Source organism: Salmo salar, chromosome 08 (genome assembly GCF_965601325.2).
Source record: "Salmo salar chromosome 08, fSalSal1, whole genome shotgun sequence".
NCBI classification, from domain to species: Eukaryota; Metazoa; Chordata; class Actinopteri; order Salmoniformes; family Salmonidae; genus Salmo; species Salmo salar.
In genome coordinates, this window is record NC_138298.1 from 13,264,723 (window position 1) to 13,284,149 (window position 19,427).

General features: G+C 42.3%; 1 protein-coding gene across 1 annotated transcript in view; it reads right to left on the reverse strand.

The window, feature by feature from the left end:
• Window positions 1-19,427, reverse strand: part of LOC106610020 (FH2 domain-containing protein 1) — a 60,333-nt gene that overhangs the window by 32,903 nt on the left and 8,003 nt on the right. Inside the window, exon 2 of the mRNA XM_014209122.3 lies at window positions 827-1,733. Within this exon, the coding sequence (XP_014064597.3) occupies window positions 827-1,357 (531 nt within the window). The 5' untranslated portion in view covers window positions 1,358-1,733. The remainder of the gene's footprint in view (window positions 1-826; window positions 1,734-19,427) is intronic.

A 19,427-nucleotide genomic window follows, 5' to 3' on the forward strand; every position in this document is an offset into this window, starting at 1 on the left:
TAAACATTTCTAAAAACATAATTCCACTTGGACATTATGGGGTATTGTGTGTAGGCCAGTGACAACCTCAACTTAATACATTTAAAATTCAGGCTGTAACAACAAAATGTGGAAAAAGTCAAGGGGTGTGAATACTTTCTGAAGGCACTGTATATCCTACGTACAATCACAGGGCTCTCAGGAGTAGCGCGTAGCATGTTGCTATATTTGGAGTCCCTTGAGGAATAGGGGTTGTGAAATAACAGCCAGTATTCCCTCCAGGTTGCTCAGACTGTCAAACTGTGACATAAGCTTCACTAAGCCTCACGTGGGCATAGCTTTACAGTTCGTTCAAAGCCTTTTTCAGAGGTATACAATGATTTACACTCACAATCGATGTGTTTCCTGTTTCCAGATACGCATGCCATACAATTGGCTTTTGATTTGGTAGTATTATTCCCATCCCTCGAGACGAAGCTGATTGTGTTGTGCTGTGAAGTGGCTGTGTTAGCTTGTGTTCTGTGATGAGTACAGTGACTTCCAAGAATAACCTTTGAGTTCAGGTTCAGGTACAGTATATACTGTCTGTCTATACTGGTCTTGTTGTTGTCAATTTATGTTTTGTTGTATTGTTTTTACTACAGAGTAAACTGCCATACCAACCAGTCAATCTTAGTCACGTTAGCGCAAACCCAAAACTCTTTGTTAAGCACATTATACTGCTAACATCTTTTTCTAGTGAAGTGGACCTACCAGCACTCTTATGTCTTGTAATTCCACCAGTAAAACAAAAACAGGTCAGGGCGTATTCCCATCCACCATTCACAATCCACCCAGTCAGACTCACCTTGTCCTTGTTCTCCTTGAAGGACCTGGACCGGGTGATGCGGGCTGAGGAGGATCCACTGGTGGCGGGCACACACCCCCGGCCCTGCACTTCCTCCTGCTGGCCGAACAGCTCCTCCACGGAGCGCACGTCGATCTGGTACTGCTGCTGGCAGCGCACCGCCATGGTCCAGATGTTGGGCTGGCCCCGCACCTTCTCCTCTGGGATGGGCTTCCAGAAAAAGCTCCGCACCTGCCGCTTCTTCCACACACCGTGGCTGGAGAGGGAGGTTGGTGGTGGGGGAGGAGGGGTGTTCGGGGGCAGGGGTGGTGGTGGCGGTGGGGTGTAGTGGTGTGGTAGTGTGGTAGGGTGCAGGGGGGGTTCATTGGGGAAGGGAGAGGGGAGAGTAGAAGCGGAGGGGATGTGGCCCAACATTGGAGAGAGGTCGGAGGTGGTGCTGGTGGTGCTGGCGGTGGTGGCGGCGCTGATGCTGCCCTCACTGCTGCAGTACTCTGTCTCATTGGTCAGCGACGGGCTGCTCATAACATGCATCACACTAGCGTGGGGCTGGGGTGGGGCCTAGTCCTGAGAGGCCACTGCGTCAAATTCTCTCTGCCCTCAATTTCACTCTCAAGAGTTTGAAGTAGTCCAATCAACTCACAACCTTTCATGCAACTTCAACTCAAGTTACTCAAGTTATTCAGGTATGTCGAATGAAATCATAAACTGATAAACTAATAAAATCACGAGTCAAGGGTTAAATGGCAAAATAGCTAGAGCACAATAGTTTTTCCCTGAGGCGAGGTTAGCATGCTCTCTGATTCCGTCTGTCTCCATCTTGCTGCCCGTATACCATCACTCCAAAAGGGGCCTTGATAGGGTTCTGGAGCATTCTGTGGAGGTCGTAGTTGGGGGAACAGCCATGGAGCTATAGGGAGGTACAAAAACAACACAAGAGAGGATTATTTGGGGGCAGTCATGTGTGTTGTCCGCAGGACAATCTAAATTAGGGGAAATTGAGGGGTGCGACATCAAAAGAGAGAAGGGGGAACCCCCCGGTCGAGGGGAAACCACAATAGGGATATGACAGACTCCACTGTTCTTTTGAAGTCCTTGAAGTCAACCTGTTGGTTGTAAAATGCCCAGTGACACTAGTCTACACATGCTAACGCCCGTGGTTACTGGAAGGTTTTCCAAAGCACAAGTGCAGACAACATGGATTTGCCAGGAGTGTATTTAGTTTTCCACAGGTTAGCGAACATGCCATTTCTTTACATTTTCCCTTTGTGGATTTGAATATAGTTTTAGAGTATAAAACCATTGAGTTAGATTGCTTTTAATTTGTACTAAAGTTTCCAGTCCATTTCTCAGTGGAAGTTCTCATGTAGGAGTTAAATATCATAGATTGGACGATAGGTTGTTCTACTGACCTACCTTTATGAGTGGGAGTGGGCCGACCAATCTACTTCATGAGTGACATCATCTTATACCTTTGTATGAAATTTGTAATTTTCCATCGACGTTCGCATAATAACCCACATTTCTAAATACAAAGCACCTGACATCACAAAGACAGCTGTTGCCAAAAGAGCAGCACAAAACATAAAGGGCAACTTTGAGAGAAAGGTACCTCAAACCAGAGCAAATCCCCTTATAGGACCTTAGTTTCTACCAAACCTGAATATGATGCATTATTCCTGAAAGGAAGTAATTGAATCAGTCCTAGCACCAAGATCATATTTCATGCAATGCCTGATTGCTTAAATGTTGTTTTGTGTTTCATACCTAAATCATCTTAAAGTTACTTTATTGAGCTACACGGTCAATTTTAATTCAGGATGATGTGTACATTAAATGCAAAGCATGTTAATATCGGGGATATTGACTTGCATTGGTCCTTGGAGAAAAATTATAAATAGTTTGGAGAAAGTTAACTAAACCAAAGCATGGATTGCTGTCTTTTCTGCTTGCATGGTAAGGAAACCAATATATAATTTTGTAATTTGGGTGAGCCATCTCTTTAAGTTCCGCTTTAACAATCCCTTCTGTTGTACAGTACTTTCAGGTTTTGTCTGATAATAAGAATGAAAGGAGTAGCCTCCAGGAATGCGGATAGTAGGACAGAAGGCTCAATCAATTTCTCTCATCCTAATCCTTTTGTCTGTTTGATAAAAGACCAAGACCATAAGGAAGGCAAATAGGGTCTTCCTCCCTTTTCAAATCAATGCCCATAGTTCTGTGATGGTGACTAACTCTCTTTCAGAACAACACATCACTCACAACCTAAGCTGACATGGCCTTGGTCATGTGATAGCCACTCATGTCCAAACAAGTAAATGGATAGCTGACCTGACAAAACAAGGAACTGGATATGAGGCATAATAATGGTACAGTGGAAACATCGGTAAAAGGGAAAGGTGCTCCAGTCTGCCCCTAAGCACTGACTTAAGAACAGATTTTCCTACTCCAACTCTAACATTAACCATTTGAGCCGAAACAAACTCAAACTGATCCTGGGTCAGGGATTTAAGGCGTTTATGCTAACCCTTTAGTCTATTTTAACCAAAGGCCTGCTGTTTCCTGGATCTTGCCGTGTCATGGCAACGGCGCTACATCCGTTAGCGCCCTGTCCACCGGATCCCACGGGTCCTTTACTAATTCATAGGGCTGACGTCACGGCCGGCCTCGTGTTGCCTGCTCGCAGTGCAACGTCAACTGTCCTGTCCTCTGTCCCTGGCTGGGTCACTCATGTCTTATTCATGGGGCCTGTGAGGTGCACTTGACCCCATGGTGAGTCATCTTCTAAAAGGATGCTGCTAGATATGTGGTGATTAGGTAGGCTAGGCTATGTTAGGAGATGCTATTGGGAAAACAGGCTTCTGGACATCAGAACAGCTATCACTAACCTCGATTTGGATGAGGACTTGTACTTCAACGAGTCGGAAGCGAAATATATACTAGTGTTCAAAAGTTTGGGGTCACTAAGAAATTTCCTTGTTTTTGAAAGAAAAGCACATTTTTTGTCCATCAAATTGATCAGAAATACAGTGTAAACATTGTTAACGTTGTAAATGACTAACGGCAGATTTTTTGGGGAATATCTACATAGGCTTAAAGAGGCCCATTATCAGCAACCATCACTCCTGTGTTCCAATGGCACGTTGTGGTAGCTAATCCAAGTTTATCATTTTAAAAGGCTAATTGATCATTAGAAAACCCTTTTGCAATTATGTTAGCTGTTGTTCTGATTAAAGAAGCAATAAAACTGGCCTTCTTTAGACTAGTTGAGTATCTGGAGCATCAGCATTTGTGGGTTGGATTACAGGCTCAAAATGGCCAGAAACAAAGGACTTTCTTCTGACACTCGTCAGTCTATTCTTGTTCTGAGAAATGACACATATTCCATAAAAACATCTACCTTTTCCGGCTACAATAGTCATTTACAACATTAACCATTTCTACACTGTGTTTCTGATCAATTTGATGTTATGTTAATGGACAAACAATTTGCTTTTCTTTAAAAAACAAGAGCATTTCTAAGTGACCCCAAACTTTTGAACCGTAGTGTATATTGATTATGTTGGACCAGGCCTAAATCTCCAATACTGGAAGAAGGAGGGGACGGCCTGCAGAGACCAGCGTGTGGAATACCGGAAAAGACTACGAAGGAAGGTGGACAAATCGCCTATACCCTTCGTTCTAATGGCGAACATGCAATCACTGGAGAATAAACGGGATGAACACTATAGTTTTGGACAACCGTGTGATCACGCTCTCCATAGCCAATGTGCTTAGGCCTTTAAACAGGTTAACATTCACAAGGCCGCAGGGCCAGAAGGATTGCTAGGATGCATACTCAGAGCAAGTGCTGACCAGCTGGCAAGTGTCTTCACTGACATTTTCAACTTCTCCCAGTCTAATACCTAAATGTTTCAAGCAGACCACCATAGTCCCTGCACCCAAGTGTGCCAAGGTAACTTGTCTAATTGACTATTGCCCCTTAACCTCTATGGGCTAGGTGGGACGCTAGCGTGCCACCCGTGGTGCACTCCATCAACAGCAGGTGCATTTCAAGAGCGGCAAATTTGAATCCAAATAAATGTCAAAATTCACATTTTTCAAACATACAACTATTTTACACCCTTTGAAAGATAAACATCTCCTTAATCTAACCACGTTTTACGATTTCAAAAAGGTTTTACGGCGAAAGCATAAATTTAGAGTAAGTTAGGACAGTACATTTACAAGAGTTGTGTGTAATGTTTTGTCAATTCAAAGACAGGGTCACCAAAACCATAAAACCAGCTAAAATGATGCACTAACCTTTTACAATCTCCATCAGATGACACTCCTAGGACATTATGTTAGACAATGCATGCATTTTTAGTTCTATCAAGTTCATATTTATATCCAAAAACAGCGTTTTACTATGGCATTGATGTTGAGGAAATCGTTTCCCTCCAATAACCGGCAGTCAAGTCAGCGTCACAAATTAAATAATTAAAATTAGAAAACATTGGTAAAATATTATATTGTCATTTAAAGAATTATAGATTTACATCTATTGAACGCAATCAACTTGCCAGATTTAAAAATAACCTTACTGGGAAATCACACTTTGCAATAATCTGAGCACTGTGCCCAGAAAAATACGCGTTGCGATACAGACTAGACGTCATGTTGGGGAGATCTAAAATCGAAAATACTATGTAAATAATCCATTACCTTTGATTCTCTTCATCAGATGTCACTTCCAGGTATCACAGGTCCATAACGAATGTAGTTTTGTTCAAAAAAGCTCATCATTTATGTCCAAAAATCTCCGTCTTGTTAGCACATGATCTAAGCCAGCCGGACTTCTCGTCATGAACGAGGGGAAAAAATATATTTACGTTCGTTCAAACATGTCAAACGTTGTATAGCATAAATCATTAGGGCCTTTTTTAACCAGAACATGAATAATATTCAAGGTGGACGAATGCATACTCTTTTATAACGTATTGGAACGAGGGTACCCAACATGAACTCGCGCGCCAGGTGTCTAATGGGACATCATCGTTCCATGGCTCTTGTTCGGTCAGATCTCCCTCCAGAAGACTCAAAACACTTTGTAAAGGCTGGTGACATCTAGTGGAAGCAATAGGAAGTGCCAAAATATTCCTCAGCCCCTGTGTTTTTCAATGGGATAGGTTTAAAGGTAATACAACACATCAGGTATCCACTTCCTGTCAGAAAATGTCTCAGGGTTTTGCCTGCCAAATGAGTTCTGTTATACTCACAGACACCATTCAAACAGTTTTAGAAACTTTAGAGTGTTTTCTATCCATATATAATAAGTATATGCATATTCTAGTTACTGGGTAGGATTAGTAACCAGATTAAATCGGGCACATTTTTTTATCCAGACGTGCAAATGCTGCCCCCTAGCCCTAACAGGTTAACACACATCTGAAGCCATGAAATGCTTTGCTCCTGACAGACCACCCTATGATGGTTAGGGTAAGCAACAACACATTTGTCACACTGACCCTCAACACGGGGGCCCCTCAGGGGTGCGTGCTTAGTCCCCTCCTGTACTCCCGATTCACCCACGATTGTGTGGCTGCGCACAACTCCAACACCATGATTCATTTAGCAGATGACACGACTGTGGTAGGCCTGATCACCGATGACGATGAGACAGCCTAAAGTGAGGAGGTCAGAGACCTGGTAGTGTGGTGCCAGGACAACAACCTCTCCCTCAATGTCAGCAAGACAAAGGAGCTGATCGTGGACAACAGGAAACGGAGTGCCGAGCATGCCCCCATCCACATCGACGGGGTTGTAGTGGAGCAGGTCGAGAGCTTCAAGTTCCTTGGTGTCCACCAAGTGTCATACCCTGATCTGTTTCACCTGTCTTTGTGCTTGTCTCCACCCCATCCAGGTGTCGCCCATTTTCCCCATTATCCCCAGTGCATTTACACCTGTATTCTCTGTTTGTCTGTTGCCAGATCGTTTTGTTTCATGAAACCTATCAGCGTTCATCCCCTTGCTCCTGTCTGTTCTTGTTCTTGTTTTCTAGTCTTTCCCGGTTTTGACCTTTCGGGCTGCCCTGAGCCTGCCTGCCGTTCTATACCTTGCCACACCTCTCTGGATTATTGACCCCTGCCTGCCTGCCCTGAGACTGCCTGCCGTTCTGGACGTGTTGCACCCTTTCTGGATTACTGACCTCTGCCTGCCCTTGACCTGTCGTTTGCCTGCCCCTGTACTAGAAATACACTTTTGTCACTTCGACACTGTCTGCAACTGGGTCATACCTGAAACCTGATAATGGCCCCAGCCTACGTCCACTGTACAGCTGCAACGTTTCCTGGGAAACGGCTACTACCCTGGAAACTGAGACCATCCTTCCTACCTCGTGCCTGGTGACGGCACTCATCTGGGGAATAGGGAAGCAAGTTCGTGAGGTGCAGCATTCCCAGCTGAACCCCAGGGGGCCCCAGATAACCGGATGTTCGTTCCTGACACGGTTTGCTCCTCAGTCCTGGAGTGGGCCACTCCTCCAGGCTTGCCTGCCACACGTGCTCCCGTCGGACCCTGGCCTTTGTGCAACAACGCTTTTTGTCTCCGCATTCGTCAACGCTTACACGGTCTGTGCACAGAACAAGACTCCTCTGCAAGCTCTGGCTGTTCTCCTCCAACCTCTGCCTGTCCCTCACCGTCCCTAGTCTTACATCTCCCTAGACTTTGTTTCACTGGGGCTGAGCTCCTTGCCACCCAGGACCTCTATACCAGGTGATGTCAGAGGAAAATGGTCAGACACCAGCCATCCAAGTGGTACCGATGGACCAAGTCTGGAACCAAGAGGACACTGAACAGCTTCTACCCCCAAGCCATAACACTGCTAAATAGCTACCCGGACTATCTGCATTGACCCTTTTTGCACTCTCTTTTGACTCATTACATACGCTGCTGTTACGGATAAAGTGACTAGGCAACATGATAGATAATTACATTTACATTTACGTCATTTAGCAGACGCTCTTATCCAGAGCGACTTACACATTTGTAAGTACAGTATGTGCACATGTGCTTGTCTAATATCTCATTACAAAATCATGGGCTTTAATATGGAGTTGGTCCCCCCTTTGCTGCTATAACAGCCTCCACACTTCTGGGAACGCTTTCCACTAGATGCTGGAACATTGCTGTGGGGACTTCTATTCAGCCACAAGAGCATAAGTGAGGTCGGGCAGTGATATTGGACGATTAGACCTGGCTCACAGTTGGCGTTCCAATTCATCCTAAAGGTGTTCGATGGGCTTGAGGCCAGTGCTTTGTGCAGTTCCTCCACACCAATCTCGACAAACCCGTTTTGTGTGGCGACATTGTCATGCTGAAACAGGAAAGGGCCTTCCCCAAACTGTTGCCACAAATTTGGAAGCATAGAATCGTCTACAATGTCATTGAATGTTGTAGCTTTAAGATTTCCCTTCACTGGAACTAAGGGGCCTAGCCTGAAACATAAAAACAGCCCCAGATCAATATTCCTCCTCCACCAAACTTTGCAGCTGGTACTATGCATTCGGGCAGATTTGTCTGTCGGACTGCCAGATGGTGAAGCATGATTCATCACTCCAGAGAACACGTTTCTACTGCTCCAGAGTCCAATAGCAGGTAGCTTTACACCAATCCAGCCGAAGCCTGGTTTTGCGCATGGTGATATTAGGCTAGTGTGCGGCTGCTCGGCCATGGAAATCCATTTCATGAAGCTCCCGACAAACAGTTATTGTGCTGATGTTGCTTACAGAGGCAGTTTGGAACTCGGTAGTGAGTGTTGCAACCGAGGACAGACGATTTTTATGGGCAACGCGCTTCAGCACTCGGCTGTCCCGTTCTGTGAGCTTGTATGGTCTACCACTTCGCGGCTGGGCCGTTGTTTCTCCTAGACATTTCCACTTCACAATAACAGCACTTACAGTTGACTGGGGCAATTCTAGCAGGGCACAAATTTGACAAACTGACTTGTTGGAAAGGTGGCATCCTATGACGTTGAAGTCACTGAACTCTTCAGTAAAGCCATTCTACTGCCAATGTTTTTTTATGGAGATTGCATGGCTGTGTACTCGATTTTATACACCTGTCATCAATGGGGGTGGCTAAAATAGCCGAATCCACTAATTTGAAGGGATGTCCACATACTTTCGTATATATATATAGTGTATTTACTTCAATTATCTCATACCCCGGCACATTGACTCGGTACTGGTACCCCGTGTATATAACCAAGTTATCGTTACTCATTGTGTATTTATTTCTCTTGTTATTATTATTATTATTACACACACACTACAGATTCTGAGCTCAATGGAGGGACAAGGCTATCAAGGAGGGCCATGGCTACTATATTAATAACACACATCTGAATATGCTGCATATTCATACAGTGCATTTAGAAAGTATTCAGAACCTTGACTTTTCCACATTTTGTTACGTTACACCCTTATTCTAAAATGGATGAAATAGTTTTTCCCCTCATCAATCTACACACAAGACCACATAATGACAAGGCAGAAATAGGTTTTTATTTTTTTGCACATTTATACAAAAATAAATACTGGTACAGCCTCGAGTCTTCTTGGGTATGACGCTACAAGCTTGGCACACATGTATTTGGGGAGGTTCTCCCATTCTTCTCTGCAGATCCTCTTAACTTCTTAGTGTTCCCTTCCCGCTCGAATCCCGTTAACGGGATTGATTTGACAACATCCAGTGAAATTGCAGCGCACCAAATTCAAAAACAGAAATACTCATAATAAAAATTCATAAAACATACAAGTGTTATACATCAAAACAAAGCTTTACTTCTTGTTAATCCAGCCGATGTGTCAGATTTCAAAAAGGCTTTACGGCGAAAGCAGACCATGCGATTATCTGAGGACAGCGCCCCGCATACAATCACATGAAAATCAGATTTCAACAAGGCAGGTGCGTGACAAAAGTCAGAAATAGCGATATAATTAATGCCTTACCTTTGAAGATCTTCTGTTGGCACTCCAAAATGTCCCAGAAACATCACAAATGGTCCTTTTGTTCGTTAATATCCTTCTTTATGTCCCCAAAATGTCAATTTATTTGGCGGATTTGATTCAGAAATCCACTGGTTCCAACTTGCCCAATATGCCTACAAAGTATCTAATAAGTTACCTGTAAACTTGGTCCAAACATTTCAAACAACATTCCTAATCCAACCTTAGGTATCCTAAGACGTAAATAATCGATCAAATTTAAGACGGAATATATTGTGTTCAATACCGGATAAATACAACGTGAAGCGCATTCCAGTTCACGCGCACCAAACAGAAGAGTCCACTTGGCTTGACACTCACAAAGAACAGCCCTACTTCATAATTTCTCAAAAGAAAAACCTCAACCAATTTCTAAAGACTGTTGACATCTAGTGGAAGCCATAGGAACTGCAACCAGGTTCCTATTAAATAGAGCTTCCCATAGAAACCCAAAGGAAAACACAGTGACCTCAATTTTTATCCCCCTGGATGGTTTGTCCTCGGGGTTTCGCCTGCCAAATCAGTTCTGTTATACTCACAGACATTATTTTAACAGTTTTAGAAACTTTAGAGTGTTTTCTATCCATATCTACCAATTATCTACCAAAAATTCAGCATACCACTGATTTCAATGGCTGGCACTTTTATAATAGGGCGAAATCATCCCCGATTGCAGTTCCTAGGGCTTCCACTAGATGTCAACAGTCTTTAGAAAGAGTTTCAGGCTGGTTTTTGGTAAAATGAGGGAGAAGTTGTAGTTTTTCTAAGTGGCTCCCATTTTGGCTTTAGTGTTTCCAAGCGCATGGCCGAGAGAGCACGTTCTTTTTGTTTATCTCCGGTAAAGACAATAACGATTCTCCGTCTTAAATGTTATTGTTTATTTGCGTATTAGGCTACCTAAGGATTGATTATAAACGTTGATTGACTTGTTTGGATAAGTTTATTGGTAACGTTTGGGATTCATTTTGTATGCATTTTGAAGGAGGGAACCCGAGTGGATTATTGACTGAAGCGCGCCAGCTAAACTGAGTTTTTATGGATATAAAGAAGGACTTTATCGAGCAAAAGGATCATTTGTAATGTAACTGGGACTTTTTGGAGGGCCAACAGAAGATCTTCAAAGGTAAGGCATATATTATATCGCTATTTCTGACTTTCGTGTCACAACTCCCTGGTTGAAAATGATTTGTTATGCATTTGTGTGCTGGGCGCTGTCCTCAGATAATCGCATGGTTTGCTTTCGCCGTAAAGCCTTTTTGAAATCTGACACGGCGGCTGGATTAACAACAAGTTAAGCTTTATTTTGATGTATTGCACTTGTGATTTCATGAACTTGTGATTTTATGTTTTAGATCCCTCAAAAAGGTCTCGATATTGACTTGTCTACGAGTGTAAGGTAGTCATATTGCCCATGGCCTTCTTTTGTGTCTTATTCATATCTCTAAGCCTTATTTTACTAGTGTTCACCTCAGTAAGACTGCTTGTTGACCTTGTGACAGTGAATCTTGTCCATATCTGGCTCTTTTCACTGTCCATCATCATGGAATGAATGTGTCATACCAGGATCGGTGTTTTCTGTTGAGCCTCTTTTTCAAGATACCATAGTAAAATCAGCACATTATATCATCGAAACACTCCTCTACCTGGGCTGTCTAGTCATCTCTACACTGTTTATTTATATTCTCTTTCAAACCAAACTTGCTAGAAAAAGAAGGCAGTTTAGGGTTTATTCAGCTTAGTACAGCATACTGGCTTCCTGGCGTACCCCTTCCCTGACTCAGTCTGTTTACACATCAGATGGGGAGGTGAGTGACACACACGCACGCACGCACACACACGCACATAGCAACAGTAAGGGGAGGGGGAGTGTGAGCGAGAGGAGAGATCTCTACACAGTAAACAATGGGGCGTGCAGGTGGATATGTCAACTGTGTGAGATTAAAAACACGCAGGCATTTACGTATCAGACACACACAAACACACACAGTTACCCAGACACAAGAGCCTCTCAGCCGAATAATCTCTTTTAATGAAAAGGATATGAAATGACGCCTTATGGGTGCGTGTGGCAAACAGGGACAGATGCTTCCAGTACACGCTGTACAACAGCAGCAGAGACACCAAGTACATCATTTACACATGGCAGGAGATGACAGATTGCATCAACAATGCATCTCCTGTCTCGGGTGATCCTGATACTGCTGTTAGTCTACTCTGCTCGTAGACTTGTCTACTCTGGTCTATCCACTTTCATACATCACTGAATCCACCGCAACTCCTGTCATGCAATATGTGTTATTCAGAGCAAAATGTGTCACTGTACCTGACGAGTCGAGGTTTGAAATGTTTTAAGTGCATACCAAAACCTCATCCGTCTACTGTTATGAATATAGACAACTAGCTCAAACAACAGATTAATAAATCTGCCATTCTGTGTCTGGGATGTCAGGCAACGATGTGAACAACAGAGGCTTTTATTAGACAAATCCTGATCGGATTCAGGAAAGAAAGGGGATTAAGATTGAGATTAAGACTGAGATTAGTGCTTGGATGGAGCCTGTATTTTCTGATTGGACATTAAAGGCCAGTGTAAGTGGCCCTAGTAACTGAAAATGGACATGTCCCCTATGAATATTAATCTCTCTTCCAGACTGAACTAAAAAATGTCCAGGTTGCTGTCCTAAGCAAGTACTGACCTCTAGGTTTCCTGGCACCCTATTCCCTATATAGTGCACTACAGTGATTCTTCCTTTAAAAGTTGTGTGATACTGCAGCACAGCTTGCGGGGTGCCGCTGAATTCTATGGCATGTTAAGTGTCAGCCATTGTTGCCATTAATGCTAGTTAGACCACCAGAGGGCATCTTTGAGAAGTTAAATGACAAGAAAATAACATGGAGGTGTAGACCTAAGAGTCCTGTTTACTGTAGCTGTTTTAGAATAACTTTCTTATTGGCATACAGGCTTACTTCAATATACAGTATATCAATCAATCATTCATTCATTTGTGCATGTCATCACACAGCATACAAGTCATCCATGTCTTTAAATACATTCAAGCATTTGTTATAAAATCAAATAACAAAGGGAGCCTTGAATATCTAAACAATGAATAAACCTCAACATGTTGGCTAAAGCGATTGAATTCAGGAATGCATTTGACTGTTTTTAATATTAGGAAAATATGATGCTGTACAACGTGACCGGTCAGGAGTAGGCCTAGGCTACTAAGTGACTGCGAGTGAAGAGCAAAAATAATCCTAACATTTCCACACCCTAATTGTAGGCTAACCAATACCCAAACAGAGATTCAGTGAGAAAAATATATATAATTGATTTATCAAGACCAGTCCCCATGCTTGTCTCAGAGCAGCACAAAACGGTGATGAAATAGTTGACCACACTGTCGTGTCTTTGGCTATGCCGGATTAAGTGATATGACATGCTATTCAATAAATTCCGTTCTCTGTAATTAATATCACCTGATTAGCTAATCATGTAAATGTAATTAACTAGAAAGTCGGGACACCACGGAAGAGTGTTTATAGAGCCGTTATCTTCCGAATAAACTTTTAAAAGACTTAGTAATATTTTACATCGATAGCCGTCACCTTATTTCAGTCTCATAATGAAAGTTGTAAATTCTTGGTTATCTTCACGAACCCTGGCTAACAAGTTGAATCAGCAATACAAAATTGGGTTTAATTATTTATTTACTAAATACCTAACTAATCACACAGAATTACATATACTGTCACAGAATAAGTCGTACTCATCGTTGAAAATGTCATACATGAGAGAGACGGACCAAGGCGCAGCGGAAGTGTGGACACTCATGTTTCTTTAATTAACAAAACAAGTAAAGTATCCACATGGACACTTGTACACCTACTCCACCTGCTGGTCAGGACGTGACATATACCCAGAATACAAATGATGTCATACAGAAAACGTCCCTGGTGGACAGAGCCGACATGGCAGCTTGTTACACAAAGAAGGGGTTGGGCTTGAATGAAAGAGCGGGAAGACTGAGGAACAAAGAAACAGCAGCTATCGTAAATACATTATCTTATGCATTCTAAATTACAGCCCATTTGGAAAAGGAAAATGCAATAAATATTTACTCTGAGCTGCGCTTCGGTAGGTTGGTCGTAGATGCTGGCCGGGTTGGCCAACAGATCTTCCTGTCCTCGGAAGAATGTCAATGGTGGTAAAGTGGATACGTTGTAGTATCTTCGTCTGTGGTAGACTGGATCCGTCGTCCGTCCTTTCCTAGCCCATGTCTACAGCGGCCGCTGCTAACTCAACGGCTAGGAAGTATCACTTCTGTAGTGAATAAGTTCAAAGTTCATACCATTCACAACCAAAGCTCACGCCGAGGTTGGCATTGTTCTGTACTTGACATGTACTTCTGTACTTGTAACACAGAGGCTGCAGACCTCACGTAGTGGAACTCCTGGAGAACATTGGTCATTGTCTTATATAGTGGCGAGGGGAGGAGGGCGTGTTTCATCGTTTATAACCCCTGTCTCTTCACAGGGGCGGGCCACTGATCAAGCAGGGCACTTTCCTTATGAAAACCCAATTCTCTCAATTTGAAGCTAAAATTATATTTAATCTCCTAACAAACAATTTCAATATCAAACATTTCAATTGCATAACAATTCCATGTGACTCTGATAACTAGAGGGTGTATACTTTCCCAGGTACAGTACAGTTTATGTCGTCCTGACATCAGTCATAATGTCTCAGATGACAACCGAACTGACATCCATACTCATTAAGTTCCAAAGCATATTTCCAACTGGTTTTATTACCAAAATATGGTTCCTTTTCCCCATTTGTTTGATGTTCCCAGACTCTCTATATTTAACAAAGGCAACAGTCCTTCAGTAGGGTCAGAGAGAGAGGGGAAGGGAGAAAGGTATTTATGGGGGGGTCATAAACCTTACCCACAGGCTATCGTCATGACAACACACAGGTAGGTTATTGCTTCAAATCCTATTATAACAATTGGATGACTTTGGGAGTTTCAATAAGCAACAATCTGTTGCCTTCATTAGCCTACTTTATTCCAATATTTCTGTTATCAGTGATATTTATTTCCACAGTAATTCGTTATCATCCATCCAGATGTGGTTAGAAAACAGTGCATTTGGTGGGCTATGCAAAAGAGAGAAGTGACATGCCTCGCAAACACCATGAATACATTTAAAGTCCCTAAACTCTGGCAAGAGACTATTGTCCTGCTGATAGCCCATCAAGGGTGGAAGGCTTCTTTTGTATTCTTAAAAGAACTCCAGCACAGAGAAGAGAAAGGAGCCTTAATTAAACAATGAATAAACCGCAACATATCAGCTAAAGCGATTGAATTCAGGAATGCATTTGACTGTTTTTAATATTGTCCATCAACCAAAAACACAGCATCTACTGTGGTAGAAATACGTTATAGAATATATTTTTTTAACTATATCAAAATACATATGTTTAGTAGGCTACTGTGCAGTGTATTTAAATACAATGCTCACCCTACCCTCCTTTCTTATTGTTGCAGACAGTGTCGAAGTAACAAAAGTGTATTACTAGAACAGGGGGCAGGCAAAACTACAGGTCAAGGGGAGGCAGAGGTCAGTAATCCAGATCAGAGTTCAAAAGGTACAGAACGACAGGTAGTCTCAGGGTCAGGGCAGGCAGAGGTCAATAATTCAGTGTGGTGGGGCAAGGTACAGGACGGCAGGCAGGCTCATGGTCAGGGTAGGCAGGGATCAATAATCCAATGTGGTGGGGCAAGGTACAGGACGGCAGGCAGGCTCATGGTCAGGGCAGGGTTCTTACTTACATTTGGTCAAAAATGCACAAACATTCCTGAAAATGAAAACAGTCTGATCTCCACAAAAGCCAACCTAACTAAGAAATACATTTTGTTGGTTGCCATGGTGAATAATCCAATAAAACATCTGTCGTTCTGCCCCTGAACAAGGCAGTTAACCCACTGTTCCTAGGCCGTCATTGTAAATAAGAATTTGTTCTTAACTGACTTGCCTAGTTAAATAAAGGTTAAATAAAAATAAATAAAAATACAAATAGTTCATCCTCCAAATGTCAGTAATGATGAGAGATGGAATGTGGAAGATTAATGTGTATTTTGTGATGTCATTGAAAGTTAAATGAAGACGATATAACGAAAACATTGTAACATTAGGAGTATTCCTACGGTGTGTATCATGTTTACATACTTTACGTTGTGTGGAAAATATCCAGGAAAAAGGGAAGATCATAGCAAATTCTGATACCTTCCCTCGTAACTGGCTACGCCCCAGGGAACCCAGAGACCGGGTCAGCAAGACAGAAACGCACCCTTTCTACCTGAGGGTATGAAGCATTTAAGTTAAGAATTAACATATCAGACTAGGATGACCACAAGCTGCAGCCGAGGTCTACGATTAGTCGCGACCCCGAAAACGCAACACGAGGTTGAAGACAAAGGAACCTCTTAACAATCAATGCTACGGTTGAGTAGCTGTTCTGTAGTACTGTATCTAAGAAGGTGAATTTAATTTTATTCTCTTTAAGTCATCGTTTGTCTACACTGCTTTCATCCCCACGCTGGGATCATCTACACCAGTGGTTCCCAAACTTTTTATAGTCCCGTACCCCTTCAAATATTCAACCTCCAGCTGCGTACCCCCTCTAGCACCAGGGTCAGCGCACTCTCAAATGTTGTTTTTTGCCATCATTGTAAGCTTAAGCATAAGAATGACTGAGTTTTTGTCACAACCCGGCTTGTGGGAAGTGGATAGAAAACCGTGATCACACAGTCTTCCGGAACAGCTGGTGCTGATCACGGTTTCCGCAGCCAATGTGAGTAAGACCTTTAAACAGGTCAACATTCACAAGGACGCAGGGGCAGACGGATTACCATGACGTGTACTGCGAGCATGCGCTGGCAAACTGGCAAACTGGGCATCTTCTATTATACATTTTCTATTATGAATCAAACTAATTCAAACAAATGAATCATTATATAAATACAGTTGGATTATGCTACACACAGATAGGCCTAGATGCACTGGGAATCAAATAGGAATATTATGAAGATAAATACACAACGCAGAGGACGAGAGGAATAGAGTTAATGCTCAATAGGAGTTGGTTTTCAGTTCAACATTTGTTGAGAATCTGTGGAATGTCACTCCTGAACACTCTTGAGCTACGTGTGCTGCGTTCTGTACATTGAGTCGGGAGCAGCATACGTGTTATTTGGCCATTGGCCAGTTGTACTGCAAGGACTTCTGATTGGTCAACCCCAGGCTAGGGTTAGGGGTTATAAATGGCATCTTGTTCCTTTGTTCGGTAGAGAAGAGCTGAGGAGAGGGGAGACTGAACATCTACCTCCCAGCGTAACATCTTGATTTGTCCTTCTCAAATAAACCTATTTTTCTCCCTCTGATTTGCTTTGGAGTTTGTGTTATTGAAGAATAACATCAATTGCTAACAGAGGGGAAGTGGGTTCCATACCGTCTTTAGACTTTCTACTAACGTTAAAACATGAAATAACAGTACACCAAGTCCCTTCCCTGGGTTAAAACCTCCCAGCTTTGAACCTCATCCCTAGAGACAAATAACTCACCATTTAGACTCTTGCTGAGGAAACATTGTATCTTATGTACTCTGTCAAATGAGCTCCTTATCAAGTGAAAGCCCCCCCCCTCACACACACACGCATGCATGCATACACACATACTTTCTCTCCCGCTATCTCCCTATCCCCCCATCTCATCTCTTGACTGAGGTGTTCAAACACTACATTGTTTTATGGTACGAGTATGTCCCTCCCTATTGGGATGGCTGTGATAATTTGGGGCCAATAAAATATATCCAATGAAGGATACTAGCGTCTAAACTTCTACTTTTGCTGGAAAATGTTAAGATAAGGGAGAACTACTGCTTGACCTCTATTCCATAGCATCCCAAATAATAAAATGTAACCTGTACATTATCAGACTATAGGATCTGCTGCCTGTTCAAGCTGGACTCAGGGTTAGACATAATATAGTAAATGTAAATCCAGGACCCTCCAATTAGTATGATATGTTAAGTTTCGTATGGTATGTATTAATTTGTGGATGTCTATCAATAATTTCGTATGATATGTTCCGATTTGAAATTCATACAATATTTTACGAATTGCAATTCGTGCAATATGTTACAAATTTGCAAAACGTATGATATGTTACGAATTCCAATTTGTTGTGGCTAATGCTATGTAGGAAGCTAGCTAGCTTGTGGCTAATGTTAGCTAGGCTAGCGGTTATGGTTAGCGGTTAAGGTTAGGGTTAAGGTTAGGGCTAGGAGTTAGGTTAAAGGGTTAACGTTAGGGTAAGGATTAGCTGACATGCTAAGTAATTGCAAAGCAGACAAAAAGTAGTAATAGTTGCAAAGTTGATAATTAGAAAAAATGCTAAAGTTGTCCGTGATGAGATTCGAACACGCAACCTTTGGGTTGCTAGATGTTCTTGTCATACGCCCGACCAACCACCTTACTTTTGTTTTTACCTTAAGTAGCCTTCTTTCTTATGTAACCATACCAAACGTAACATATCATACTACTTTGCGTTTACTATCTTACATCTAGTCTATGAGACAAGGCTGGCTGGTTAGGCATATCATAAATGATCAAGGATACAAACAAACAACCAAAGCTGTGTATGGGACAGGTCATTATACTGGGTGTAAGGGTGTAACAGAACTCAAGAGTTTATTACAAATCTCCTGGTTGTTAATGAGCTTTCAGCAGATTATCACAGTTTGTTGTTGGTGTACTAGCAATTATCAACACTGGAATAATGGATACAGATGATAAGGCCACGGTGGACTTTGCAATGGGTGATCATACTAAATTAGTTATACTAATCAAATACATTCTTTGTGAATAATATAGAAGTTCACCTCACAATATTCAGACGAAACATTTATCCAGACTAAACATTATGTGGTAATCGATTAAGCTACACAATTTTATGTGCATGTACTTTATGGTTTGGAAAGCAGTCATAACAAATGACAATCAAAAACATGAAGATAAAGTTTTTTCAGATCTCTGGGATCACCAAAATTATCATCATTCTTCCTCCAAACTGTCCCCATGTCTCCCTGCTCTGACTCAACAGTGGCCTACAGACTACATATTTTTTCAAAAACGTTGCTATAAATACACTGCTATTCATTTTCTCTGCATCATAATCTTGTTCACGGTGTGAGAGAGTACGGCTGAAGGTGACTAATTACCCTTAATTCATATCTCTATTCAATTTTCTCTGCGTGCTCCAATTATTTCTTCCTCCTCCAGTTGTTTTGTAATTGAGTAAAGGAAATTGGGGATACGGAAGACACGGATGGCCGCCTCCATATTTGTCACACCGTGGGATTATCCAAATTAGTTGTGGTGTGATGGTGTCGGTCGGGACGGGGACGGGGACGGGGACAGACAGACAGACAGACAAATCAATAAAAAGGATACCTAGTAAGATATACTGTAAATAAGAGATGTCCACTGGCCATTCGAATGTCATGTTTC